The sequence below is a fragment of the Sinocyclocheilus rhinocerous genome, unplaced genomic scaffold (assembly GCF_001515625.1).
Source record: "Sinocyclocheilus rhinocerous isolate Xijiao unplaced genomic scaffold, SAMN03320098_v1.1 scaffold153, whole genome shotgun sequence".
NCBI classification, from domain to species: domain Eukaryota; kingdom Metazoa; phylum Chordata; class Actinopteri; order Cypriniformes; family Cyprinidae; genus Sinocyclocheilus; species Sinocyclocheilus rhinocerous.
In genome coordinates this window covers 4,164,650-4,175,377 of record NW_015660878.1, presented here as the reverse complement: position 1 = coordinate 4,175,377, position 10,728 = coordinate 4,164,650, and the positions used below count along the sequence as shown (strand labels likewise).

At 39.0% G+C, this 10,728-nt stretch overlaps 1 protein-coding gene across 5 annotated transcripts in view; it reads right to left on the bottom strand.

The window, feature by feature from the left end:
* Nucleotides 1-10,728, bottom strand: part of LOC107725574 (apoptotic protease-activating factor 1) — a 30,495-nt gene that overhangs the window by 16,098 nt on the left and 3,669 nt on the right. For 3 of the 5 annotated variants that reach the window (XM_016534865.1, XM_016534868.1, XM_016534866.1), the window contains 17 exons: nucleotides 9,924-10,036; nucleotides 9,444-9,575; nucleotides 9,019-9,257; nucleotides 8,677-8,844; nucleotides 8,480-8,611; nucleotides 8,280-8,405; nucleotides 7,653-7,837; nucleotides 7,434-7,560; nucleotides 7,223-7,348; nucleotides 6,861-7,001; nucleotides 5,049-5,174; nucleotides 4,607-4,759; nucleotides 4,170-4,298; nucleotides 3,128-3,253; nucleotides 2,901-3,020; nucleotides 2,682-2,807; nucleotides 487-612 (listed from right to left, as the gene is read on the bottom strand). In XM_016534865.1, the coding sequence (XP_016390351.1) occupies nucleotides 487-612; nucleotides 2,682-2,807; nucleotides 2,901-3,020; nucleotides 3,128-3,253; nucleotides 4,170-4,298; nucleotides 4,607-4,759; nucleotides 5,049-5,174; nucleotides 6,861-7,001; nucleotides 7,223-7,348; nucleotides 7,434-7,560; nucleotides 7,653-7,837; nucleotides 8,280-8,405; nucleotides 8,480-8,611; nucleotides 8,677-8,844; nucleotides 9,019-9,257; nucleotides 9,444-9,575; nucleotides 9,924-10,036 (2,395 nt within the window). The remainder of the gene's footprint in view (nucleotides 1-486; nucleotides 613-2,681; nucleotides 2,808-2,900; nucleotides 3,021-3,127; nucleotides 3,254-4,169; nucleotides 4,299-4,606; nucleotides 4,760-5,048; nucleotides 5,175-6,860; nucleotides 7,002-7,222; nucleotides 7,349-7,433; nucleotides 7,561-7,652; nucleotides 7,838-8,279; nucleotides 8,406-8,479; nucleotides 8,612-8,676; nucleotides 8,845-9,018; nucleotides 9,258-9,443; nucleotides 9,576-9,923; nucleotides 10,037-10,728) is intronic. The other 2 variants (XM_016534867.1, XM_016534870.1) reach the window with 1 other exon arrangement.

The following is a 10,728-nucleotide window of genomic DNA, read 5'->3' as shown; positions in this document are numbered from 1 at the left end:
GGTGCTCCTAAAAATTTCATAGTCGCACGCAGTAGTTTTCTGTCGCAAATGCAACTGAAATAGTCGCACTGTAGAGCCCTGCATCTAAACTTTTCTAAAGACAGCAAGTTCCCCTCAGACATGGATTCATAAACTACCCCTAAATGAATCGCGATTTGTTTAGCATCTCAACCGATTTGAATCGTCACATATTTTAATCGATTTTCAACCGGCTCGCGGTTAATCGTTACATCCCTACAAACTGGTAGACTTGTCATTCAACTCTCCTCACAGCCAGAAAATAATGCATATAAAAAGGTTATACCAAAAAAAAATTGTAATATCAAATTTCAACAAAAGTATGATTCCACAAGCTTTTACATAAGCATGAATATTTGGTTAATTATGTTTAAAAAAAAAAAAACGTGATAACTGACATTTATTTGTATTTGACTAAAGAACTGAACATAATAGCCCACATCTTTGTTATGAGAAACAGTGAATCACCCGGACAGTGGTGTCTTCTGAGGATGTGATGAGGGTTTCACCATCATCAGTGAACTGACAGTGGTGAACCGTCCTAGTATGACCTGTGAGCATCTGTGATGTTTTTCCAGATGGAACCTCCAACACCTTCAGACAGACAGACAACGTAAAACTTTGTTCAAATTCAACTAACTTTTCGTTTTATTTACATTTACTTGATTGTGTACAATTATTTTGCATAGCTCTACTGAAAAAAAATAAATAAATAACCCTTTAAAAAGTGAGAAAATAAATATTGTGACCAAATAATAAGAAAAAAAATGTGACTGCAAAATGTTCAGCAAACCGTTACATCTTTTGGGGGGGCGGGGCAACAACATTACCAAAAAAAAAAAAACCTTTCAGTAATGAATGCATTATCTAAAAGACTCATAAATATATCGATTTAAATAAACATTATAAATATATAGGCCTGAACTACTAATGACACTCATATACAGCTGTAATCTCAAACTTCAGCAGTAATACATCATGTAAATGTGATTAAGATAAAGTGCACACTTAAAGATGGGTTACTTTGCCCTTCTGTGTCTGGCATTCAGAAAAGCCAGACTGACTATCGGCCCTCTCTGCTGCATCTAAATCTTCAAAACACAAACTTCAAAAGCTGCCTGGGGCTATGGGAGCGTGAGCTGTGTTTTTGGAAAGCAAATAAGAGGTATTTTTGCTTGCGGGGCTGGTGTTCCGGTCTTGCATGCGCATGATCAAATGCAGTGAAAATGCAGATTTTGCAAGTCGAGAATAAATGTGTACAGAACTGTCAGCTCTGAAGTTACACGATTCTTCTGAAATCAGTCTAATATGCTGATTTGGTGCTCAAATCATTTCTTAATGATGAAAACAGCTGTGCTGCTTAATATTGTTGTGAAATCTTAAGCTTTTTTTCAGAATTCTTTGGAAAGTTCAACAGCATTATTTCAAATAGATCTTTTGAAACACTAAAGAAAAGGTCACAAGTAAAACCGCTGTAAGTGTGAACAGCCTGTAACATTTCACATACTTGCCTCTTACTGTACCTGCACTGTACCTGTCTCTAGCCCTAGTGCCAGCACAAAATCACGCTGTAAGTTCAGCAGCTGCAAGGCTCTCCATCCAACGTTCTTCAGAAACTGTCTAACTTTCACTCTTCCTGTCTGCGCACACATATACACAAACAAATACCTCCCTCTCTCAATTTTTCCACTCACTTCAATAATGCCAGGGCTCTCCTTAGTGGAAAAAAAAAAAAACACATGCAAGAAACTGCATTTACTGAAAGACGATTGCTTCAGTAGTGAGCTGTTCACATCTGCCATGTTCTGAACAAGTCCAGTAACAATCTGGTGCCCTCTGGTGTTTCATAATGTTACCAACATTACTGCAGATGAAGGAAAGCCTTATATGCATTAGAAAAAAAAAAAAGCTGCAAATCACTTTATAAAATGTTATATCAAACATTGTTTAAAAAGGTTTCAGTTAAAATGCGCAGCTCTATCAAAACCACAATTACAACAAAAATAATTCCATTAGTTTAAAAAAAATTACACTAACAAAATGCATATTTAAATTGAAAAAAACATGTTGTAATTGTCTGTGGTAAACAGTATGTCACTGGCTTCATTTGTACTAAACCGGGTACATTGTTTACAGTTTTATTCATTTTAAATTCATTTTATCACTTTTCTAAATCCATCTGTCCATCTCCCTTTCAGGTGAACACACAATCAGGCAGAGATGGAGAGGAGCAATCTAAATAAATGGTTATTGGGCAGTAAACAGGTGTAATGCAAGATTGAGAGAACACCGCTTATTTTATCAGTCAGCTGTTACCTCTAGGCGTCCCCGTTGTCCCCGGTGCACCAGTCACATCTATTACACTACAGTACACACTGTGCAACACAGGAGGACAACGCTCGCCTCTAGCACGACGACATTCAGTAGAGAGAGAAGGGAAGGGACGGGTTTGGGAAAAGAAGGGCGAGAGATTAGAGGGCTGAGTGCAGTTGACAGCCATGGCAAATCTCATTGCCGGAGGTGAGTCAAAACACCCACAAGCATCCTGAAGGCTATTTTTACCCAGAGTGCTTTGCATGCTCATCCAAAAACCCAAGAAATTGAGTAGAACATTAGGAAGAGAGCACTGGTGATGACGATACCCCACAGGTGAGCTGAAATACCTGTACAGTTCCGTTCTCAGTTCCCAGGGCCACAAGCGAAGCATTTCTGCTGATGCAAGTACAGCGAATCCTGGACGGCAACTCTTCGCTCTCAAACACAACGGCACCTGCCAATCCAGTCCGTACCTGATGGCAGAGTTAGATGTCATATATGCATGCAATCAACCAAAAAACAGCAGCAAGCCAACACTAGACGCGCAGGTCTCTGGTGGACCGTACCTGTAATCTGTTTCTGCTGTCTGGTGCCACTATTGTAACGTCACTTTGGGAGAAGAGAACATCAGAATCCCTCTTCAGAGCCGCAGCAGAGGAGGTGTGAACCCGATCAGTCTCCCACAGCTAGACAAGCGTTAACACTTCTTTTGATAACAGGTCAATACTGTTCAAACAATAACTGCAAAAAAAACTGTCACACTTCAGGAAGAGAGGGACCAAAGCTAGCTTACCCTGATGGTCTGATCATCAGAGGAGGACAACAGGAATGAGCCGTCAGGTGAAAACTGGACACAATGAACCCAGCTCAGGTGACCATTGCATTCGGCTTTCTTTTTACTGGTCTCAAAGTTCCACAACTTGGGGGGAAAAAAAACAAAAAACAGAATTACCTTGTTTTACATTGTTCATTCTTAACTGTGGTAATTCAGTTTTGAGATTTCTCACTGTACATTGGTAAACCCTACGTTAACATTCTTATTTGCATATGTATGAGGCCAATAACATTGATTGGACAAGGGCAGAACACATTCAACTTTGTCTGCATGTCCTGTAAACTTCTCATGTAAATCTGCACTGGCTGTTTAAAACATACACACTTCTGTTCACGTTTGGGGTTAGTAAGATTCTTAAAGTAACTAACTTTTATCCAGCAATAAAATTGATCAAATGACAAAAAACGCTCGTTACCAATGATTTTCAAATCAATATAGTACTTTTGAACTACATTTTGAAATTTCTATTTAAAACCACTAACAAGATTCATGTTTTCTACAAAATAATCAGCACAAATTTTCTCAACATATTTAGCATCAAATCAGAATTGTACAATGATTTCTGAAGGATCATGTGACATTGAAGACTGGAGTAATGCCTGCTGAAAATTCAGCTTTGTCAAGGGAATAAGTTACATTTAAAAATATTTGAAATATTTAACACTGTTTTTACTGTAATTTTTGATCAAATAAATACAGCTTTGATGAGAAGAGACTTTTCAAAACAATTTTACCGACTTCAAACTTTTGAACAGTGGTTTATTATGAAGACACTTAAACCCCTCAGTTGTGTTACAGAATCTATAACACAACTAAGGGGTTACAGCAGGTGCAATGGTTTAAGTGAATTTCAACTGAATATTAAAGATTTTGGTCTTTTGGTCACACAAAGTTATTGTATAGAAACAAAAACGCGAACCCAGAGTTAAGCAAGGTGGCGAAATATTTGGAAATGCTGTCTACAGAGTAAAAACTATTTTCACTTCATGGTGTGCTGTACCTCTACAGTGTAATGAGAGAGTGCAACGGCCAGCAGGCTGCTGTTGGGACATGCGTGACAGTACTGCACTGTGCTCAGACGACTCGTCTTCATCTCCAACAACATGTCTGACGTCTTCACGTCAAACACCTACATGCATACAACACAGACGATATACAAAGTTAACACACAAACCATGAGCACAGGGGAAGCAGGAATAACCACACGTATTAAAAAAAAAAAGTCTTCCAACAACTTTAGTAGAAAACTGATTTTATGAATTCTTTTATTTGAATTGGTGCATTAAAAGTACATTATCAGATTATGAGATTATGCCTGTTAAATTTAAGTGTTTGTGTGATTGATGTGAATCAAATTAAAAAATAAAAATAATATATATACACTCCTCTCAACGCCAACTCCTCTCATTTCACAACAACACTCACAAAATCACTTACAAACACAGCGTTTCTGGCAGCACAAATGATCCATGAGCCATCGGCTGACCAAGTGCTGCATTTCACGATGGCTTTTATTTCATCGTCACTCTCTGGGAAAAAACTATTGACATCAATTGATTTCCACTCGTTCGCAGATGACACCTCAAACAGCTGACAGATACAAAAGACAACAGTGCAAGAAACACAGATAAGAGAACACCTGTACTGACCAAAGATGATCCAGCAGTTTGACACTCTTATAAATGTGAATGTAAAAAAATAGATGAGGTTTTATATAGGTATTCTATATAAAAATGGTTTAATTCTATAATAAATGCATTAAAATTCAAACATAAAAAAACATGCATTAAATAAGCAAGCAAATTAATTAAATACAATAAATGGGCAAGTAAAACAGCTAGCCAATAAATAAATCAAAGCAAAGAAAGAGTCAAGCAACCTTCAAGGTGCCGTCACTGGATGAAGTGGCGAGGTAGGCATCGTTAGGAGAAAAGCAACAGTGATTGACAGGTTCCATGTGTCCAAACATAGTGTTCTGAGAAGTCGGCTTGTTGGGATTCCATAGCTGCAAGAAAAACGAAGACGGAAAGAAATGAAAGAGGGCAAAAGGGTAAGACGAATAGAAGAAAGGGATAACGTATGCTTTTGTGTAGGGATCTTGATCATTCTGTCAGGGTCTATTGAACAGGACAGCCTATATAAGAGAAGATCATATTTAGTCTGCAGGAAATGCTGTTACATTCTCCAAATCTCATTTCAGGGCGTTTCTTTCACTCCTCATGCCGAGATATTTCACGAAATGCCCCTTTTGTGCTCACGCCTCCACCGGGGGGGTGCTCTCATTACGTTTTTTGACACCGTGCTTGCTCACTCTCCGTTTTCGCACCCTCAGATGAATACAGCTCAACTGCAGACTCCTGCTGTCACACTCCTACGGATCTCCCACAATTCGCAAATTTCACAAGCTGTAAAATTACACGGCTGCCCCATTCCCCTCCTCTGCTGTTCTGAGCGAGCGTCCTACCAGCTGTCATTCTCATTACTCATGTTCACCAAATCTGCCTCTAAATGTGGAAAGAGGAAATGGAGGGCGCGGGGGAAAAAAAAAAAAAAAGTGCAGATGAGAATTATCAAACTCTTTGGAGCGCCACTACTACACACCTGCTTTCTGCACCGTTATGCACTGGCCATTCTATTAAGCTGATTTTATTAAAGAATTTCAAAAATAGCCATGAATTCACAAGCTATCAGTCTGAATCATTCTGAATTGAAATCTATTGAAATAACTTGGTAACTTACTGAGCAAATTGTGACTCAAAAGGAATATGCCAAGTGTTACACAAAATTAGTTAATTAGAATATAATTACTTACCGAGTACTCATACAACAATGTACTTAAAAGTTAACGTAATGAATAAAAAATAGCTCCTAAAATAGCGAAAATGAAAACAATTATAAATCAAACAACAAATTATAATACTAAACTACTACAAATTCTAACACTTCAGAAGTAAAAATATTAAGGGGAAAAAAAAAACCTTAAAAGGGGTCATCAGATGCGACATGCACTTTTACAAGCTGTGTGAACTGAAATGTGTGTTGGCAGTGTGTGTACACAACCACCCTATAATGATAAAGATCCACCCAGTGTTTTTTTTTTTTATCTCGTTAAATCATTTACCTTTTCTCAAATCGAGCCGATCTCAGATGCCTGTCTGTGTGGCCCCTCTCATGATAGTTTGATTGACAGTAGCGTTTCAGCACAGACTGGACTGGTGTCTTACCTTAGACCCGCCCTGAGTGAGCTGTCATCAGTCTGCCATTGTTTCACCGCCGGAGCAGATGTAGAATGTCTAAGCGATTGAGGTGTTTTGTTGTTGGATGTAATAAATAACAATTACTCCCGACATCTGAGCCGCTGAAGACGCAGTGGATTACGTTTGTTTTTGAAGGGAATGTGCCCTCGAACTACCTAAATGAGTCTATAGACAGAACCGTTTTTGACAGGGTAAAAACGGTGTTTTACACTAGCATTGAGAAATTTTAACCAAACTATGTTACAGACTTTTCATTAAGACTTCATTCATTTCATTCAACTTGTGGAAAATGGGCATCCGATGACCCCTTTTAACTAGTAAAAATTCGAATAATTCTAAAAATTCAAAAAGGAAAAAAAAACCTATCCTACTATTCACTACTAAAAAAATTACATTTTAAAAAGTAAAAATTTCAAACTCTAAAAACACCTCACCTTAGTGTTGGTGAATTTGTCGTTTGAGCAGGTGGCCAGCAGGACACGTCGGCCTGTGTTGGTGAACTGGCAGTGGTTTATCTGCTCCTCGTGTTCCTCCCCAAACTCTCTGATAAGAGTACCTTGCTCAACACTCCACAACTACAACACACAAAACAAACCTCATTCTCCTGACTGACTTATGATCAATGTTCACAGAACTTTACCACATAATGACAGTATAGAGTCTGATGTCTGTCAAGCAACAAAAACGATAAGAAACCGTTTACACATTTGTAACAGAAAAAATCTGGAACAAACTATTGCCCTACAGAAACATACTGACCAACAAATAAAGTGGCCACAGAGACAGACACACTAACCTTAACCTTCCTGTCACTGGAGCAGGTTGCAATGTAACGGTCATCTGGAGAAAAGGCACAGCACAGAATGTCTTCGTCATGAGCCTGAAGCTCCAGAAGTTTCTCTCCAGAGGTTGTTTTAAACACCTGTTGAGTACAAAAAGACAAATTTGGCCATCACATAATACTGCACAGTGTCGAGACGAACAGTAGGACACAAGTTGATATTTACCCGCAGCGCCTTGTTAGCCCCACAAGAGGCGATTTTACTCCCATCTTTGGAGAAGCCAGCATAGTAGACAGACCCCTGGTGAGGATGCATAACCAGCCGAGACAAACTGTCCTGATTATTTTTGTTCCTAATAAGTCAAAACACTTTCAATCAAAATCGATCTGTTTTCAATCTGATCTACTACATGAAAGTTACTGTGTGAGGCAGTGAGATACATACACCCAGTCCATATAGAGCTGCCCTCTGCTGGCCCTCTTCTGCGCCTGCATCAAAGCCTGTCTGTAAACCTCAGAACACGCGGGCTGAGACAGAGCCAACTGCACTACGTCAGGAAACGGCTTCTGCTCCAAATGATGTCCGTTTAAAGACAGGAATTCCTGAAACTGCAGTCTCACCTCACTGTTCTGTGTGAAAACACCACAATTTATCATTAAACCGAACAGGAGGAGGTGTGTTATTGTGGCTAAGATCATGACTGATTTTATCAGCAATAAAATGTTCACATAGTAACTATGTGAAAACTAAAGTTTTTCTTAGTTTTAAGTTAATTTTTAGAACCCATTTAAAATGTATCAGACTTAAATATACAAAAATATACATATATAAATAGCAAAAATTAAGTTACAAATAAACGCTTTTAAAAACAAGCCATTATCATAAGCATGTATATCACAAGTTGTCCAGACTGAGGCACAACAATCAAAAAGTGACACTTGGCAATCTGGCCTGTTTACACAAACTGTATTCCATGCCAATTTTATGTAAATACTTTGAGCAGTCTAAACTGATTAAGACTTGCAATTGTAAGGAATATCAATCGAAATTAAGACTCAACAGTATAAATACCTCTTTGTCTAGTATTTCACCATATTCTACATAGTCGTTGATAAGATGGGCAGATCCCATAAACTGAGCTTTCTCTTTGACCCAGTCCAAGGAAAACATCAGTGAATAAAGCTCCTGAAATGAGAACTGAATGTTCATTATGTTTCAGGAATCATTAGAAGATTCTACATATGAAATATTAGGCCATACTGTAACATTACCTTAGACAGTCCTGCTTTAGCCATGTGGTACGGGAGGAAGCGGTACCAATATGAACAGTCTATATCTCCAGAGCTGGGTGGCCTTTCATTATAAAACTGCTGGTATTGACGGACCAGCTTTTTATGCAGTTCCTACGGGAAACATGACAATTCAGACTCTGGTGGTCTCTCTTAAAAAGAGATGCAACATAACTCACAGCAATTTGATCACGATTCTGTTCAATGAGAAAGTCCAGTTGCAGATCATGAAGGTAATAGTGGTATGGTCGCTGGTTACAGTCTCGAAACAGCAGAGATTTATTCACCAACTCCTGTAGGACATCCTCCACTTCCTCCAACTCCAGATCCCACAGCACTGACAGAACCTGCACACCAAAACAAAATCCAACAAAAAGACTAGTTTACATGGAAAAAAAGCCATTTACAAAAATCCATCCTTATGTCACATTTGCAAGTATAATAAAACGTTAAGTATTTTAATGGTATTGATTCTGTATCTAGCACTACTTTAGTAGTTGGCAACAGATTTTCAGCCTGACCTTAGCAGGCACTTTGACGTCGTTCTGCATGATGCTCAGGTCTCTGTACAGATCTCTGTGTTCAGGCTCCAAAACCTGCAGGCTGGCATCCATGGCCTGGTCCAGAGCTTCATAGTCATAGGACGATGACTTGCGGATCCGCTTGAACTGCTTCTTCTGAAGCTGTCGCAGGTAGTAGCTCCAGCGATCAGGGAACTCCCTCAATAAAGCTCCAATGAGAGAAACAACAAGAGGAGAACCTAACAGGAGAAACGTTTACAATGGTCTTATGTGTAAAAGGACTACACTAATGGTACTTCATTACTATAACCATAGTATTAAGTACTATTACTCCATTGCTATTCAAAATGCTGTCTTTAGGGTGCTTGGTCACGTTTCATCATGTTTCGAGGTTCTGGTTCATTTTTGCATAGAGTGATTCGTACCTTTACATTCGCTCACGATGCTACGGGCCTGTTCTGGAAGTTTCTGTGGTTTCCCGTTAACATACAAAGCAAGAATTTCCAGGCCTTTCTCCTCATCTAGACCACTTTCAACAGGCACTTCAAAGCTTGTACCTACAAACAGAGAGGCACACACACACAAACCCTTGTATTTCAATGAAATTAGGATGTTAAATTAATTATGCAAGATAACCACAACAATATAGAGAAAGGAACATTTCTCTCATAAGCTCAGCTGAAAATAGCTTATCTCCAAGACCAGCTGCTCGCCATTATCAGAGTTTTATGTAACGTCATTTAGTTCAGGATTTGCCTTGGATTTTTTTTTCAGATTCAAGCAGGCACAAGTTCCACCTAGACACGGACTAACCTAGACTTTTATTTAGGAATAACCACTCTGTGTAGTTGGCCCAGAACCCATCTACGCAATGCAAACTGGATGCACTAAAATGAACTACTCACCGCTTACAGAGTCAGCCAGACCTCGATTGCGAGTGGTCAGAAGAACTCTGCACTGGATATCAAAGGACCTGAGAGTAGAGCTGTCCCAGACGTCATCCAGAATCAGCAGGGACCTGATGAACATAAGAGAAAGTGGCTGATTTCAGTGGACTTGTATGTTCTGAGTCAGTGGTTCTCAACCTTTTTTTCCACCGGGCCGCACTATGGTCCAAGTGCAAGTCTCGTTACGTCAGCAATACAAACCAACCTGATTTATAATATTATAGCCTAAATATTATGATATTTAATCGATTACATTCATTGAAATAAATAAATAATTCTACTCCCCATAAATAACACCCAATTTTGTGAAATTCGGCTCGAAAGGAGTAACAGCACAATCATAGGCGGAGTTTCACTTTTATGGGGTGGGGGGCCCCCACTGGCAGACGAGCCACGAGCACTTTTTTTTATATGTTCTACATTTCATGTATTTATGTAACACATTCTACATTAAAAAAATAAATTTAGAATGAACAATAACTGCTGTACAAAGAGCAAAAAAAATTTAATAAAAAAAAAAACATACCTAATGCAGAAAAGCCGCCTCTTTTTCCGAATTGCGTAGATGACCACTATCTTTCTTTCATCTCTTCTGATAAATTTTCAGTCAAATCGTTTTCTGTGTGCTAGATCAGAGCTAGAGCCCTGCTTTACGCCCCTCGGGCTGGGCTTCGGGCCCACGTCCCGAAGCCCACGTCATAGTTCAGACGCGGGCAGGTCCTCGGGCCTGTTTTAGGCTTCTCCTTATTTTTATATTTTAGAC